The sequence below is a fragment of the Haematobia irritans genome, chromosome 3 (genome assembly GCF_050003625.1).
Source record: "Haematobia irritans isolate KBUSLIRL chromosome 3, ASM5000362v1, whole genome shotgun sequence".
NCBI classification, from domain to species: domain Eukaryota; kingdom Metazoa; phylum Arthropoda; class Insecta; order Diptera; family Muscidae; genus Haematobia; species Haematobia irritans.
Window position 1 is genome coordinate 106,888,789 of NC_134399.1, and position 18,377 is coordinate 106,907,165.

An 18,377-nucleotide genomic window follows, 5' to 3' on the forward strand; every position below is an offset into this window, starting at 1 on the left:
CACCTACATTTGTATTGAGGAAACATTGCAATTTGGATTTGCAACATTTCTTAATTTGTTAATTTATATAATTAACAATTATTTAAATTTAACAAAGGTAGTCTCGAGCAGCTATATAGTGTTACGTTTTCCCCTATATTATTAAAAATTATATTTTGTTAAATAGTAGAAAGCGTGTACAACAAAAACTATTTTACCATATTTTTTTGGCAATTGTTTAGTACAAAGAACAAAAAGTGATTTGAAGCTTAATATATACAAAGCAGACGACATCAACACAAAACAACAAAAACAATGGGTGTACCGAAATTTTTCCGCTACATAAGCGAAAGGTATCCTTGTCTCAGCGAATTGGCCAGAGAGCAATGCGTAAGTGTGGTTTGACACGTTACAACTTGGAGAAAATAATTACATGTATTCCATTTAGGTTCCAGACTTTGATAATCTATATTTGGATATGAATGGCATTATTCACAATTGCTCCCATCCCGATGATACAAACATCCATTTCAACATCACTGAAGAGGATATGTTTAAGGACATATTCAACTATATTGACAAGTTGTTTTTTTTAATTAAACCACAGAAATTGTTTTTTATGGCCATAGACGGCGTGGCCCCTCGTGCAAAAATGAATCAACAGCGTAGTAGACGTTTCCGTTCAGCAAAGGAAGCTGAAACTTTGGAACGTTTAGCACTAAGCCGAGGAGAAGTAAGAGAACACGTACGATTCGATAGCAATTGTATTACACCAGGAACAGAATTTATGGATCGTTTGCATGAGGCTTTGCGCTATTTCATAAAAAGCAAAATCAGTGCTGATCCTATGTGGCAGAAGTGCAGAGTAATTCTAAGTGGCCACAACGTAAGTGTAAGAGGAAATTTAGTTATAGTATTTAAACATTTATTTTTATAAATTGCAGGCTCCAGGAGAAGGTGAACATAAAATAATGGACTATATACGTTATCTAAAGTCACAAAATGATTTCGATCCCAATACAAGACATTGTCTCTATGGTCTGGATGCAGATTTAATTATATTAGGTTTGTGTACCCATGAGTTACATTTCGTTGTCCTTCGAGAAGAAGTAAAATTTGGACGCAAAAACAAAAAAGCTTCAGTAGAAGAAACACGATTCTTTTTACTACATTTGGGATTACTAAGAGAATATTTAGAACTTGAATTTGACGAGTTGAAAGTATATCCCGATTTTGACATAGCAAAACTAATTGACGACTGGGTCTTGATGGGTTTCTTGGTTGGAAATGATTTTATACCACACTTGCCATTTTTGAATATATCGTCAAATGCTTTGCCATTACTTTATAAGACGTACAAAAACGTCTATCCAGAATTGGGTGGTAAGATAAACTCGCAAACAACTAATTTTTTTCTACACTTTCATGGATATTTTTTGTAATTATTTTATAGGAAATATTAACGAAAATGGCAAATTAAATTTGGAGCGTTTAGAAAAGTATTTTGAGGCCTTATCTGAAGTTGAATTTGAAAATTTCCAAGAAAATTATGCCGATTTAAAATATTTCAATGCAAAGAAGAATGGGGTCGATGAAGCTTTCGATTTTGATGTAAGCGAAATAAATGCTGAAAAGACAGACGATGATTTGGCGGCATTGATTGAAAGCAGCAGACAGGTAATAAATTGATATATGCATATACTAACTCGAATATTTAAAAATACCTTTGGAGAATTTTAAAGGGTACTTTATAATCGTATTTGCATGTACTAAGTTCTATCTCCACTATGAAACTGCATATAAAAAAAATCAGTTGAATATCTTCATTTGTTTTGTTAAGTGTAAATGCCTCAATAATAAAATCCGCATGAATACAAGAAAAGACAATGGAAATTTTTTCCATTTATGGCGCTAGCTAGATCCATATATGTTTGCACTTTTTAATTTGCCATTTTTTGAGTGTAAAACAGATATATTATTATATTTACCAATTGGTCCAAAATCAGTATTTATCGAAACAAGACTGCCCACCAGATTCTTGATATATTTGTAATACAGAAAAATATCACCAAAATATTTCCAATTAAAAACTTGGTTGAAGTTGACAATTTTTTCAATTAATAAAATAATTGATACAATTAATAATTTCATTGATACATCGAATAATTTTTTTAATTAAATTGTTAATTGGAACAACTAATTGTTTAATAAAAACCGCGAAAACGTTCACTTTGTTATCTAACTGTGTGTTCTTAGTTTGATTAAAAGTCCTTGATACAATACTTAATTTTTTAATTAAAGACGTAATTATTTTCAATCACTTTCTTAACTGACATTTATTTTATTTATTCATTCAGAGCATGTAATTCTAAGCGTATTTGTCCAAAATAAAATAATTACAATGGACTATGTTACTCTCTAGAGTTTCATACAATATTCATACATAATAATACATAAGGTGTGCAAAAAAGATGTTGAATACTTATAATAAACAATCATTTACACAAAACTGAGAAGTGTATAATTAGGCAAGAAACAAGAAAAGATAATTCTCTTTTGTATGTTTTAATAGGAATACTTCTTTATATAAAAGGAAGAATAAAAAAGAAAAGAAAAAAAAAATATAACAAGAATTCTTAGTAGTAGCTAAAAATTCATTCATTGAGTTTTTTATTAAAAAATTCATGTATAAATTAATTTTTTAATTGAAAATTTAAACATTGAAAATTAAACACACGATGAAAAAGTAAATTGTATCAATTATTTTCTTTAATTGAACATTAAAAAATTTTAATCATTGACATAATTTACTTAATATTTCTAGTTTGATTAAAATGATAAATACATTATCACTGATATGTATCACGCCGTTTTCATCAGTATGTCCTTCTTACCATAATTTAAAAAAAAAATTCAACATATTTTATAGCATATATTTTATAGCATCAAAATGGCCTTTTTATTATAGTTCTTAGATGACGAAGAAGATTTGTCAGATGAAGAGCAACATATCAATGACGAGTTTGAGAACTACAAGCGCAATTATTATATGAATAAATTAAATCAGGAAAACTCTGATAGGTAAGTTAATACATTGTATAAGGTTATACTAAATTAGGTGTAGAAGTGTAGTTCAAGTACCCCCATACCTTATAGACAAAAACATACCTTAATAAAAACTCCTGTTTATTGTGCGCTCCAAACTCACTACTACAATACAATCTTAATTGGGACAAAACTATCCTTGTCAGGTATTGTGACGGATCAAGAGGATCTTTTGTTGTTGTAGCAGCTTGGAGAAGCTGATGTAATAATCCTTAAGTTCATGTTGACTTCGCTCCGGCTTCGTCGCAGCCAATTATCGTGGGAGCATCAAGAGGATCTGTCTTGTGTCGCTGTACCACGCGCATAAGATATGTTAAAAACTATTCTGAGTTTCATGAAAAGGTACTGTGGAGATATTGTGGGATCTGCTGCTTGCTTTCATTTGGGCGTATATTTTGAAATTGCTTGCGTTTAAAAAAAAAATCGCGTACCCTTTAGGATCTGTCATAGTAAAGTCACAAAGTACGACTGAAGTTTTGCTATCCCTTTTCTAGGGTTTCACAGTGCTCTACAATTTACCAATTCCTGACAGAATGCCTTATGTGCTCTAAACATACGTTCCGCCTTAAATCTTATGGATTTCAAGATTCAGTTCCACAAATAGCATCACTCGTTTGTGGGTCCCGTTCATTCTGTTTGAAAGTACTGCTTAACCTGCGTTTGATGTCCCGAAAACTCCTCTCAGCAACGTGAATAAGAAGAGACACTGTTCTGCAATGGTTATCATACCCGCCATGCAAACAAAGCGTCATGGGTCCAATCCCAATTATTACGAACCCCAAAAAGATTTTCAGCATATATGATGTTCGTGACATTTGTTGCAAAGACTTCTCGAAGTGGTGTCACATTACGTGAAATTTCATTCGGACTTGCCAGCTAAACATAGAATCGGGAAGTGATTTATAAATAACGTGCTGCCACTATAACCTAACCTAATATGAGCAAGCGGGTTGGTCGATTGAGAGCATTATGGGGAGGCGAAAAAATTCACGTCTAGCCAGGCAATGACATCCAGTAGGCGATGTTATTGAAATATTTGGTGAGCAGATACACTCTTGTGATGGCGGCCATTACGATGCCGGGCCGGTTTAAGAAACTTAGATATCCACTTTTGTCAATGAAGAATCCCATATATTTAATAAAATTCTACTATTGAATTAATCTTTTACCACAATTTACAGTTCATACAAAAAAGAGCAAGCAATCTGCTATATAACTGCATTGCAATGGATACTGGACTACTATTATCGTGGAGTTCGTTCGTGGGGCTGGTATTATCCACATCATTATGCTCCCTTTATAAGCGATTTGAAAAATTTTAAAGATCATAAAATTACATTTGATATGGGCAAACCCTTCTTACCTTTCCAACAGGTAAGTGACTGGATATGAAAATTTATTCTGGATGTTATTGCTAAATCGATTTTCATATTTAGTTATTGGCAGTTTTACCAGCAGCTAGTAAATCACTATTACCAGCTGCATACCGAGAACTAATGACGAGTCCTTCAAGTGAATTAATCGATTTTTATCCCGAAGATTTTGAAACAGATCTCAATGGAAAAATTAATGAATGGGAAGCTGTTGTTCTCATACCCTTTATAGACGAAGTATGTTTTATATATATGTATAATTATACATACTAATTTATTAAATTTATTTATCGTACTATTATTGCAGAAACTATTATTGCAAGCCATGGAATCATGTAATCAGAATTTAACATTAGAAGAGTGCAAACGAAATCAACATGGTCCAATGTTACAATACGATTACAACCCAGAATCTCAGGGGCAAACACCAGGAATTTTCTCTCTAAAACCTTTGTATAAAGTTTTTTGCACAGAGAAGCCCTTTTGGTCTAAGGACATAATGGTACCATCAGAAAGTACTGTATGTGTCGAGTTACCAAATGCTTCACGGTCTGTATTCTTTCCTGGTTTTCCGACAATGAGACATTTAGATTATAAGGTAAGTTTGAGAAAAATTTCCTATATGTTTGTTTGAAACTTCCAATTGTCCCATTGGAATATTTATCATTCTTTTTCCAAGTATACTACTGTGGGCTAAGGGTCCAAAATCAATTTCATTCGTTTCAAATTAATCTCCTCCCTATATAACACACTTACGCCAACGTTTTTTTTCCAATCCTGGAAACATGCCAAGTACCTCTTTCTGGCATAGCCATCAGCTCTTTCTTCGATTCAGCTATTATCTCCTCAATCAAATCGAATAGCGTTTCCCGTGGTGGTCTTTTTAATTTTTGAGAATAGCCAGAAGTCACACGGAGCCAAATCAAGCGAACATGGTTGTTGTGGAATGTGGATATAAGTTGAATGTTTTGTTGAAATGGTTACAAAGAATAAGTACAGTGTGAAAAGATGCATCGAAAATGCATGGCCAAGAATAGAGAAAAACATTGAAAATGTTTAAATTCACTTACTTTTTGCTTCCCATAGTATAATTGTAACTTAGTTGTTCTTATTTTCAACTTCTAATTGCATTTATTTATCGTATATCTTAATTATATACTTTAGCTAAGTTATCATTATTTTCAACTTCTAGTTTGAATTGAGATGTGCTCGAGTTAAGGTTTTCGATTTTCCTGCACGTAATGAAAACATGATACTTCAACCGGTACCTCGTAAAAATTTCGATGATATTTTCTCGGTGGCTGAGCAGATGCTTAATCAAATTGTCTACATAGGTTGGCCACATTTAGTAAAGGCCAAAGTTGTGGGAATATCGAGTAAAGAAAAATATATAGACGTTGATGGTATTAAAGATATGGAGCCAAAAATATACGATTTGCACTTGAAAGCTGTAAATGAACAGTTAGTATTTTCCAAATATTTCAGTTATGATTTTGGTATCATCCGTCTAATATATGGAGCTTTGGTTTATTTTAGTTTATTATCACGCATGGGCATAGAATTTGCCGATTTGTCTGTATTAGTCCATGTACGAACCTATGTTGGGTCATCTTATATATGTGGCAGCCAGGGTAAAGTTTCTTTGAATGAAATGTGGAGCTCAACAACAACGGCATATCCGGCTCAAGGAGTTGTTTCGCAGATTGCAGTACAGAACACGTTAACAAATCAAGTCAAAAAGATTGAACATCTGTTTCCAGAAAACAGTCGCATATTTTTTGTTGGCAGTCCTTATTATGGCAGTGAGGGAATCGTAATGAATCCTATGTTAGTGTATGAATGTGGAAGACTTAAAGGTTTGGATTGCATAAAACACGAATCGCACAATATTCTAAATTATTTTTTGGTTTTCAGTTAATATAACGGTATTGCCAGAGCCAGATTTCTCCGAGGCCAAATATATACAAAATCATTTGGAAAATGATTACATAACTTCGTATCAAGCAGCTGCAGAAATTGGCATACAAAATAAATGTTTGGCTCGTCTAACAGGTTCAGTGTTGGTTGTTAAAGGAGCTCGGCGCCCAAAAGCAGATCTCCCAAATAATTTGGCGAAAATCAATATAGGACTGCAGTTTAAATTCTTTAAATCACAGGAAGAACTGGTGGGTTATACACGGCGAATCAACAATCAATGGTTTATGTCCTCGAAGGCGATAGCTTTGGTTCAATCTTACGTTGAGAAATTCCCCATGGTTATTGAATACTTGAGCACTTCCAACGAACGTAGCGATCTTTTCTTCGAACAGGATATATTCCCAAATGATGTGGGTGAGGGTAAATTGGAAGCAATAGCAGCATGGCTCAAAGACCAACCTCATACGAAAGCAGAGAAAATAGCATGTGGTTCAAAAACAATGGAGAAGGAAGCTGTCGAAAAAGTTCTGGATGCAATAGAAGAATTAAAGGTACTTTATTATACTTTCATCTCGCATTAATTAGAACGTTTTAAATGTCTATTCAAATTTCAGACTTTGCCCGTTAAGACTGTTAAGTTACAGGTTAAACCTCATCTATTATTAAAACCAGATGTTAGTTTACCGAGCATATATAAGCCAAAAAGATCTATACAACTGTTCGATCGTGTTGTTGTGGTGAAAACAACGTATATGGTAATTATCACATTGATTAGTATATCCGTTTGTGTATTTTTTTCACAATTATTTCTGAAAATGTCGGCATGGACTATCTTTTTATCTCTATAAAGATGCGTTTTGTAGAAATATTGCACTTAGATCCCTTTCCGTCCGTGTATGTATTCGGTATTCCTAATATATAAGTCGCAATTTTTCTAATAACTATTTAAACTAGCGAAACTTCGAACACAATGATTCAGATTTACATATACAGTGAAACATCTCAAAAAAGAACCTCTCAAAATAGAAGAAAGGGACAATTTCCATTAGACGTTTGATATAACAGGTTGGCTGATAAGTCCCCGGTCTAACAAAGAAAAACACATTTTTTTTTATCAAAATTCGTTTTTATTATTCAACATAGTATATAAAAATAATATGCATTTAATACTAGCGACGCCATCTATGTGTCAGACCGGGGACTTATCAGCCAACCTGTTATTACCTCATTTAAAATAACTTGTCATAAGTGGACACCTCCTAAGCTTGGCTGTTCTCTCCTGAAAAGTTTTAGAGTGTCCAAATTTGGATTACCCATTTTAAACATATATCACAATTAACATGGTTGAGCCCAAAAAGCTCGAATACACATATAAAGGTAATTTGAAAATCCGTAGAAAAAATGTCAGAGAATAAAGGCCGTAGTTTGCGTTTTCTTAGATTTTTTGGGACAGTTCATGTGTTGTCCTGTGTCAAGTCGAAAAATATAAAATTTAACATCGCGCAATTATTAGCTGTTATGTGGAAATATTGGCAATTAAAAGAAATGACAGATTGGCTGAGACATAATATTCCATTAAATGCCGATAATGCAGTCACATTCTGTCCTGCCTAAGGGGGAGTTTTCAACTATCTACTTGTTTCTAAATTTTAACTTTAAATATTTTTACTCAAATAATGTGCTTCGCATTAAAGTATACAGACAATTTTTTGATTCGTAGTGTTGCTGGAACATGATTGGTAATGTGATTTTTTTTATATCTTTCTTTTCATAACGTAAGGCTAGGGCGCAATCATGATTAAATCATTATTCATTTCAATTCAAACATTTATTTAATCAATTAATCCCTCTTGGAGCATACAAAACTAAAGATTATATATACTTTTAGTTTATCTTATGTAATTATACCCTTCACCACTACTGTGGTACAGGGTATAATAAGTTTGTGCATTTGTATGTAACGCCAAGAAGAAAAAGTCTGAGACCCAACGTTTAGTATACCGATCGTCTTAGAATTAAATTATGAGTCGATTTAGCGATGTCCGTCTGTCTGTCTGTCTGTCCGTCCGTCTGTCTGTCTGTTCATGTATTTTTGTGCGAAAAGTACAGGTCGCAGTTTAAGTCCGATCGTCCTCAAATTTGGCATAGGGTCGTTTTTTGGGACAAAGACAATCGCTATTGATTTTGGAAAAAATCGGTTCAGATTTAGATATAGCTGCCATATATATTTATTCCCGATCTGGTCATAATTGGCGTGTTTATCAACCGATGTTCTTCAAATTCAGTACATCCGAATATTTTATGAGTCTCGAAAAACTTGCAAAATATCAGCTAAATCGGTTCAGATTTAGATATAGCTCCCATATATATCTTTCGTCCGATTTAGACTCATATGACCACAGAGGCCAAAGGTTACTACCGATTTTCGTGAAATTTTGCATAAAGAGTAGAATTGGCATTCTACCAATGCTTGGTAAATTTGATTGCAATCGGTTCAGATTTAGATATAGCTCCCATATACATCTTTCGTCCGATTTGCACTTATATGGCCTCAAAAGCCGGAGTTTCTCCGTGATTTATTTCAAATTTTGCACAAGGAGTACGTTTAATAGTATCGATAAGTGTACCAAATTTGGTTGAAATCGGTTCAAATTTAGATATAGCTCCCATATATATCTTTCGTCCGATTTGAACTTATATGGTCTCAAAAGCCAGAGTTTTGCCGTGATTTGATTCAAATTTTGCACAAGAATTACGTTTAACAGTATCGGTAAGTGTGCCAAATTTGGTTGAAATCGGTTCAGATTTAGATATAGCTCCCATATATATCTTTCGCCCGATTTATACTCAAATGACCACGGGGGCCAAAGTTAAACTCCCATTTACGTGAAATTTTGCAGAGATAACAGAATTATTCTAACTATGCATGTCAAATTTAGTCGAAATCGGTTCAGATTATATATAGCTCCCGTTATATGTACACCAGAGTTGGGAAAATATGGTAGACTATTTCATATTTTAGACCCATTTTCAATGGGATTTTCCTCCAATTGACTGCATAGTTTCCACGGAGAATATATTTAATATGATATTTAAGTGTGTCAAGTTTGATCTACTTTGGTTCAGAATTAGATAAAGCCTCCATATATTCGTTTTTCCGGTTTATACAAATATGACCAAAATTCCCACACTTTACACAAAATTCTGTGATAATTTCCCCATATCTTAGTCATATCCTACACACTGTAATGCCAGACTTTCCACAGAACGGTTGAGTTTTAAATAAGGCTCCAAGTCGCCCGACTTGACCAAATAATATATCACAACCCACACTTGACCACATATCTTGGCAAGATCTAAACAATATCCTTGTAAAATCGTCACTGCTGAGTAGCAAAAATTGTAAATGTTATTCAAATTGTCCTATATCTCGAATACATAAGTATCGCCTGAAAAATCGCAAATGCTCTTTTGTACAATTGCCTCAAAATTTCTCTCGCTTCATATTTCCCATATTTTTATACCCTTCACCACTACTGTGGTACAGGGTATAATAAGTTTATTTTATTAACATTGTGTTTCATTCCAGGGTGTTAGCCGATTTCAATTTTAATTCTAGAGATTTTGTAGAAGTACAAAAAATTGTCTCCATTATAAGGATTTGTATCTGGAAATGCAAACCTTTATATAGCTCCCAGCAAATTTGAAGTAGTTGAGATGGTAACACAAATGTTGGTCTACATGATGGTGAAGGGTATAATATAGTCGACCCCGCCCGACTTTAGACTTTACTTACTTATTTCTATTTATATTGAAATTTATTACATTATAAACAAGTATATACGGCCGTAAGTTCGGCCAGGCCGAAGCGTATGTACCCTTCACCATGGATTGCGTAGAAACTTCTGTCATCCACAATCGAATTACTTGGGTTGCGGTAACACTTGCCGATGGCAAGGTATCTTAAAACTTCCTAACACCGTAATATATACCACATAGTCCATACGTGGTATATATTAAACTAAAAAGGCCGATTAAATACTTATATAATTAAGTTTAAAGTTTCTATAGAAATAAAAATTTGACAACATTTTCTATAGAAGTAAAATTTGGAAAAAATTTTCTATAGAAATAAAATTTTAACAAAATTTCTATTGAAATAAAATTTTGACAACATTTTCTATAGAAATAACATTTTGATATTTTTCTATAAAAATAAAATTTTGGTAGATTATTTTTGGCTCGAGTGGCAACCATGATTATGAACCGATATGGATCAATTTTTGTCTGATTGGGGATCGGCTATAAATAACTATAGACCGATATGGATCAATTTTGGCATGGTTGTTAGCGGCCTTATACTAACACCACGTTGCAAATTTCAACCGGATCGGATGAATTTTGCTCCTCCAAGAGGCTCCGGATAATATAAGGGCTATATATAATTATGGACCGATATGGACCAATTCCTGCATGGTTGTTAGAGACTATATAGTAACACCACGTACCAAATTTCAACCGAATCGGATGAATACACCATGTAACAAATTTCAGCCGGATCGGATGAAATATGCTACTCTTATAGGCTCCGCAAGCCAAATCTGGGGGTCCGTTTATATGGGGTCTATACGTAAAAGTGGCTATAAGTAAAATATGGCCCATTTGCAATACCATCCGACCTACATCAATAACAACTACTTGTGCCAAGTTTGAAGTCGATAGCTTATTTCGTTCGGAAGTTAGCGTGATTTCAACAGACGGACGGACATGCTTAGATCGACTCAGAATTTCACCACGACCCAGTATATATATATACTTTATGGGGTCTTAGAGCAATATTTCGATGTGTTACAAACGGAATGACAAAGTTAATATACCCCCCATCCTATGGTGGAGGGTATAATAAATATATATACATAAAATAACGCGAACTTACCTACTAATTTTAGATATTTTGTTGTACTCATAATTACCATTACTCTTAGGTTCCTTTAGGTTCAAAGGGTACAGTAATTGGCGTATATCCTGTGAGTGATCCCAATCCTGTTCGTTTGGAATGTGTTAAGGCTGTGGATAATTTCTATGAAGTCCTTTTTGACAAAAATTTGCCAAATGGCAATGATGTACATGGTATTGCAGCACAACGTGTTTATAAAGTTCCAGAATCTTCCGTCCTATTAATATTTACACAAGGTAGGATATGTAATTTATCGAATTGCCTGGTACCTTTAACATTTAGACTTATTCCGTTTGTCGGGTTTATGCGCGAGTCTTCAAAAGTTCCATGGAAATGTAGAACTTAAACTACGATTTAAATTTTATTCTTGACTGTGAACTATTGATTTCATCAAATAGAGCAATTTGTAAAACGAGGCGAGACAAGCGGAATAAAAAAAATTACAATACGATTGCTTACTTAACCACTAATTCTTTTTTTTAGGGGGTAACAATGGACAATTCTATGAAGCGAAACAACAATTAGAAGAAAGTAAAAACGAGATGGCAGCAAAAATTAAATCTCAATCTTCAATAAGTAATGTCACTACAGCAGATAATGATATCCATAAAATTCCTCAAATTGTCCAAAAGGGGAGTAATGATTTTTGGATGCCATCAGCAAACACTAAAATCAAACATTCTGGTAATGGAGGCATATCAACTATAGCCCATCATTCTTCCGAAGTCAAAACAACTGGAAAGCAAGAAGATCAATGTAGTCCAATGAAAGTGCATCAAAACCATATTATCAACAGTTGCAGGGAAGCTACGTCTTCCGATCGTCAGGAATATCAAGATGGTACAAATGTATTAAAATCCATGTTAGGTTTAGCCGCAACTGCACAACCACCTATGAGTTCAACAGCTTCATCGCCAAATGTATATAAGGTTTGTAAATTTCCTTTCTAACTATCTTTGTTTTTATTGCATTTGCAATTTTATAGCCGCAATTACCGAAGCCGCCAACAAGCTGGAGATCTGATGCTCAAAAGTTTCCCCTGCCACAAACATATCCCAGACCGCCTTTTGATACAAATGCCCCACTGGCCGTAATAGGTGGTACCGTAATCCCTTTACTAACTCCCAACCAATTTTGCATGCCAGCATTTGCAAGAAATACGGATCAAAAACAACCTGTGACGCAATTTACACAAAATCAGTATCCGGGACAAATGTTCAATTCGAATAGTTTAAACCAGAAGGGCGCATTCATACCATTACAAGTAGCTCGTGGTAACAGTCAAAAACCTGCAACGGCAGCGACAACAACATCAGCTATGAAAACAAACAATATGGTTGAAAGTCGTCCCACTGCACTGGAAACAACAAGCGCTTTAACACAAAATGTAATATTTGCAAAGATATTTCCTGAATAAATGAATAAAATGTGACTCCTCTCTTTCAGTTCTCCCAATTAACGACTGCCAATACCGACGAAGGAAATATTCCAAACTCGAATTCTGAAGCTCCAAAGGTAAAAAATGATTGTAATCCATTTTTCATTGAACATTGAAATGCCATCAAGTTCTGTAAATCATTTGTTTTCAAATCATACACAATTTATATAGCGCTTGCGAAATTTTCCCTGATAGTGGTAACAAACGAAATTGTTTTTAATATTTGGTTCAACACCTGTGGTACCATTTCTGAGCACCGCTATAGGTTAGATATAGTGCAGCCTCATATCTTAGTCTATTCAGTCAATGCAGGCGTAACACAAAGGTCCCTATAAGTGCTACCACACTATGTGTGGTATTGTGTTTGGTCCTTCTGTTATCTTTTATGAGATTGAGAGGGATTCCACAATGTTATCGAATAAATTTTGTGGTTTAGAAAATGAAATGAAAATAAGCAAAGAGAAAGGTGATAAATGCAATTTCATCGAGTGAACAATTCTTAAGATTATGATCCACTATTGCCAGACCAGACTATTTGACCAAATTTCTTGAAAAGTAATTTTTAGGCACATAGTACTTCTACTATAAAAATAAAGTCTAGAAGGGATTGATATGGATTAGCGATTGAAATCAGAATCCAAAACGTCGACTTTCCAACTTACATAAAAATTGTCGAAAGTCAAATATCGATTTGAATCTATTAGACGAATTTCAAAAATTTTGGGGCTAAAATAGTCAAAAATATCGTGTGGATTTTTTCTAGAAGTTATATAGAAAAAACTTTGTTTCGGTGGTCGGACTTCGATTAATCTTTTCACCACTTCCGCTACATTATCCTCATGAATCCTGTTCAGAACATTGAGATTTTCTACAAAATGAAGTTCAGCCTTGGATTCCGATCCAGGATGGTGATTGAAATGGTTCCTGTGATAACAACCCAGGATGTATTGCTTTAACAAAATATAATAAAAACAATAACTTTTTTTTGTCAATGGAAATTGTGGAAGCGGGAAGTTTTGTTATTTTGCAAAAAAAAAAAAAACATAATTGTACACACAATTTTTTTTCTTATTCAATCACGAAATTTATTAATTCAATTAATTTATTAATTGAAATGTCTTCAATCATAAAAATGATAGTATCAATTAAAAAATTAATTGAAAGTCAATTAAAAAGTTAATGATACTATTGATTTTTGTGGTTGATTTTGTGAATCAATTAAATTTTTAATTGAATTGTTTTTTAAACTCAATTAAGGTTTTAATTGGAAAAATTTTCTTGGAATTTTTTATGTACATGTATATTTCCAATTAAAAAGTTCATTGAAGTTGAAGATTTTTTCAATAAATTAATTGATACAATTAACTTTTTAATTGTATCAGAAACTAAATTGCAAATATCTTCTCTCCGGTTAACTTTAACTGAAAATTTTTCGTCAGTTAAGTTCCTAACTGGCCTATGGAATATAAAGGCAAGATTACAGCTGCGTCTATAATACGGTTTAAAAGTTGGTTAGTTAACGGAACACTAACGGAGCTTTATGAAAATGGGGGTAAGTCAGTTAATAAAGTAATTGAAAATAGTTACGTTCTTAACAAAAATAGAAAATAGTTACGTTCTTAATTGAGTTCAACATCAATTAAATTTCAACATCAATTAAATTTTTTATTGAATCGATTAAAAAACTAATTAAAATTTGCTAATTAAATCAATTAATTTTTGAATGCCCAATTAAAGCTGTGATTGATACTATCATTTTCGTGATAGAAGATATTTCAAATAAAAAAATTAATTGGATCAATTAATTTCGTGATTGAATCAGAAATTTTTTTTGTGTGCAGAGACTTTTTGACGCAGAAAACCGCTTCCGCTACATGGTTGCTGAATTGTGGGTTGCCATCAAATTAAATAAAAATTTTTTCGCAACATTGTTTTGGAATGCCATTACTTTTGTTTATAGTTTAGAATTTTTTAGTTCAGGATATTTATAGTTGTTAGATCTACTATATATGATTTTATCTTTTACATTTTCAGACTACTTATGGAAGGAAAAAACCACCACGTGTTCCAAAAATTGGCGCAAAATTTGATTTTGCAAATTAAATATTTCACAATCGTATTGCTGGTACTATGTTTGGGTTTCGCCGAGAAATTTCATACATATTATACATATATTTCATGTTTTGAAAATAACTATTTCAAAAGGTAATTATGAAATCAAGCTAATTATTGAGGCAAAACACGAACTCGGTACCCGCCTTATGGTCTTTCACATTTTGTCGCTCATTACACAACATTTTAATCAACAAAACTTTAAAAGAATACACGAAGAGTTTATAAATAAAAAATGTTTTTAAACTAAGTCTAACATGAGATTTTGGAAACTTATTTTTTAAGTTAAAAAACAAACTGAATGTAAACAAAATTATATTATTGAATACTGTAAATAAATGAAAGTTATAGTAAATGTAAGACATTTATTTATTTACGCACAATTTCTTATGTTTCAATATATCTATATTGCTTAGATAAAGATCTTGAGAACATTGAGCACATTGATATAAGGTTTTGTTTTTGCCACTACCACTTGAAGATGCTGCCGGTGATTGAGGTGGCTGGGAAGACGGCATCACTGTGTCGGTAGATTTTTGGCTTCTGTTACAAGCTGAAATGTTAGAGAAAAAAATGAACATACGTGAAAGATTGAAACAAACATCCTAAAAAAAAGTATGAGCCTTCAGCGACGTAACACTAACCGCTTTGCATACAAATGGGCATTGAGCTAAACATAGAATTGAGCAGCACTCAGGGTAGGCCTGTAGCAAACTGTGACTTTTGCGACATACGTTTATGATGGTATAATACATATGTCGCAAAAGTCGTAAACCTAATGTATTCTTCATTACCTAATTTTCAATAAAAGAAATCGTGAATATTTTTTAATTTAATTTAATTTTACATCTCTCATTCGCAAATTATTCTGGGTTTGCGTGGTCCATAGTGTCCATCCAAGTTTTTTTTTTGCATCAACGAATGACTAGCTTCAGTTTTGAAAATTTTTAATTAGCATAGAAATTGACCCCAATAAACCAAAAAGTGATTTTATAAAATTCTCTCTAAACAGCTGTACACTTATGCAAGACTTTAGCGGTTTTCCTTCCTATACATTGAAGACATTAGCGAGGTATATGTTACGATCTATCAGGAAAACTGCAATAAGAATTTTTGGGCTATTTTAATGATTCAGCTTTATAATCCGATGCAGTTTTTTTTAAAGAATGACGAAAGCAAGCCATTGTACCTGACGAGGAACCTGTAGCGACGATTGTAAACTCAATGTTGACCTTGCTTCGTCTTTCATTAGTGCTAAAGTTTCTGTGATTACAAGCAGAGAGTTTTGGCTTTTTTATATGGTTTGAAAAGGTTGGGACCAGATTTGCCAAGTGGTAAGAGTTAAAATTAGAGTAGACTCCATAAAGCTTGTGTGATTTGTTTTGTATCACTTCCACATGCAAATACTTACTTGTCTTGTGAATCAGTTTATCTATAACATTAAATTCAAATTCTGTATCGCAATATTTACAAGTCCATAGACTTTCACACATTTCTTTATCCATTTGTAGTGTCCATTGTTGATCTTGCAGACTACAATCAAGGGGTGATAAAGAAGACTTAGGTAAAAAAACACACACACACATAAAACAATAAAATCATTATATAAAGAGATACATACCAATTGAAGACAACATTTTCACATATATTTATGCCACCTTTTTCTGTATTTGGGGTTGGACTAAAATCCTTTGCAAAAGGATTTATTTTGCAACCTTGGATATTCTCCAACGGTCTATGCGTGTATAATGTCTTAAGATCAGCGGGTAATAAACGCTTAATGGTATATGCCACATTAATACTCATTAATTTTACTAAATCATACCATAAATCTTCTTCTAAATACTTATTTTCAGACTTTTTCTTTTGATTCTCAACATTTTGTTCCAAATCTGTGAAGATCAGAAAATAATTAAAATACGAAAGAAAATAATGTTTTGCTTACCTGTTAATTTGTCCATTAATAATCTGTTCCACAATCTTCGAAGATTTATTGCTCTGCAAAGAAGTTCGCAACCAGCTTCAGGCGTTGGAAACTCCAGACACAACCAAGAATCGCATATAACTCGGCTAATGGAAGCATTCGTTTCAATGTTGTAGGAAAATAAAAGTAAACACTGGGCCGCTGGCATACGTATACAGTTCACAAGATAAGGTTTAGCCGTTTCCAATAGATTTCTAAAACAGAAAATATTAAAATATGTATCAGAAAAGATACTGAGTAAGTTGTGAAATCCATTTCACAAGCGTTATTCCCTTTTATCGAGACAATAGTGTGCAGACCAGAGTACGAAAATAAAAAAAAAAAAATATTCTCAGTTAGCAAAATAACTGGTGTTATTTTTTCAATAATAAATTGAACAAATAATAGAAAAAATAATAAAATTTGAGTTTTTTCTTATTGTAATGATTTAAAAACAGGTTGACTGATAAGTCCCCGGCCTGACACATAGATGGCGTCGCTAGTATTAATAGTACCAACCTTCAAATGATTCGCGTCAAAATTTGACGTCTGTAAGTCAAGTAGTTTGTGAGATAGAGCGTCTTTTGTGAAGCAACTTTTGTTATTGTGAAAAAAATGGAAAAAAGGAATTTCGTGTTTTGATAAAATACTGTTTTCTGAAGGGAAAAAATGCGGTGGAAGCACTTGGCTTGATAATGAGTTTTCGGACTCTGCCCCAGGGAAATCAACAATAATTGAGTGGTACGCAAAATTCAAGCGTGGTGAAATGAGCACGGAGGACGGTGAACGCAGTGGACGCCCGAAAGAGGTGGTTACCGACGAAAACATCAAAAAATCAACAAAATGATTTTGAATGACCGTAAAATGAAGTTGATCGAGATAGCAGAGGCCTTAAAGATATCAAAGGAACGTGTTGGTCATATCATTCATCAATATTTGGATATGCGGAAGCTCTGTGCAAAATGGGTGCCGCGCGAGCTCACATTTGACCAAAAACAACAACGTGTTGATGATTCTGAGCGGTGTTTGCAGCTGTTAACTCGATGAAACATGGCTCCATCACAATACTCCTGAGTGCAATCGACAGTCGGCTGAGTGGACAGCGACCGGTGAACCGTCTCCGAAGCGTGGAAAGACTCAAACGTCCGCTGGTAAAGTAATGGCCTCTGTTTTTTGGGATGCGCATGGAATAATTTTTATCGATTATCTTGAGAAGGGAAAAACCATCAACAGTGACTATTATACGGCGTTATTGGAGCTTTTGAAGGTCGAAATCGCGGCAAAACGGCCCATATGAAGAAGAAAAAAGTGTTGTTCCACCAAGACAACGCGCCGTGCCACATGTCATTGAGAACGATGGCAAAAATTCATGAATTGGGCTTCGAATTGCTTCCCCACCCACCGTTTTCTCCAGATCTGGCCCCCAGCGACTTTTTCTTGTTCTCAGACCTCAAAAGGATGCTCTCAGGGAAAAAATTTGGCTGCAATGAAGAGGTGATCGCCGAAACTGAGGCCTTTTTTGAGGCAAACCCG

General features: G+C 33.7%; 2 protein-coding genes across 3 annotated transcripts in view; one reads left to right on the forward strand and one right to left on the reverse strand.

The window, feature by feature from the left end:
* pcm (5'-3' exoribonuclease pacman) lies at nucleotides 1-15,241 on the forward strand. The gene is made up of 17 exons (XM_075302312.1): nucleotides 1-369; nucleotides 428-865; nucleotides 924-1,362; nucleotides 1,433-1,656; nucleotides 2,948-3,060; nucleotides 4,266-4,458; nucleotides 4,521-4,694; nucleotides 4,765-5,055; nucleotides 5,650-5,918; nucleotides 5,994-6,313; nucleotides 6,372-6,925; nucleotides 6,989-7,129; nucleotides 11,360-11,567; nucleotides 11,815-12,260; nucleotides 12,317-12,718; nucleotides 12,778-12,846; nucleotides 14,804-15,241. The coding sequence occupies exons 1-17, from the start codon at nucleotides 295-297 to the stop codon at nucleotides 14,870-14,872; spliced, it is 4,425 nt and encodes a 1,474-aa protein (XP_075158427.1). The 5' UTR covers nucleotides 1-294; the 3' UTR covers nucleotides 14,873-15,241.
* The window catches only part of LOC142231688 (putative ATP-dependent RNA helicase DHX34), a 20,190-nt gene continuing 17,039 nt past the window's right edge, over nucleotides 15,227-18,377 (reverse strand). For both annotated transcript variants that reach the window (XM_075302314.1, XM_075302313.1), the window contains 4 exons: nucleotides 16,827-17,059; nucleotides 16,503-16,773; nucleotides 16,293-16,414; nucleotides 15,227-15,434 (listed from right to left, as the gene is read on the reverse strand). In XM_075302314.1, the coding sequence (XP_075158429.1) occupies nucleotides 15,247-15,434; nucleotides 16,293-16,414; nucleotides 16,503-16,773; nucleotides 16,827-17,059 (814 nt within the window). In that variant the 3' untranslated portion in view covers nucleotides 15,227-15,246. The remainder of the gene's footprint in view (nucleotides 15,435-16,292; nucleotides 16,415-16,502; nucleotides 16,774-16,826; nucleotides 17,060-18,377) is intronic.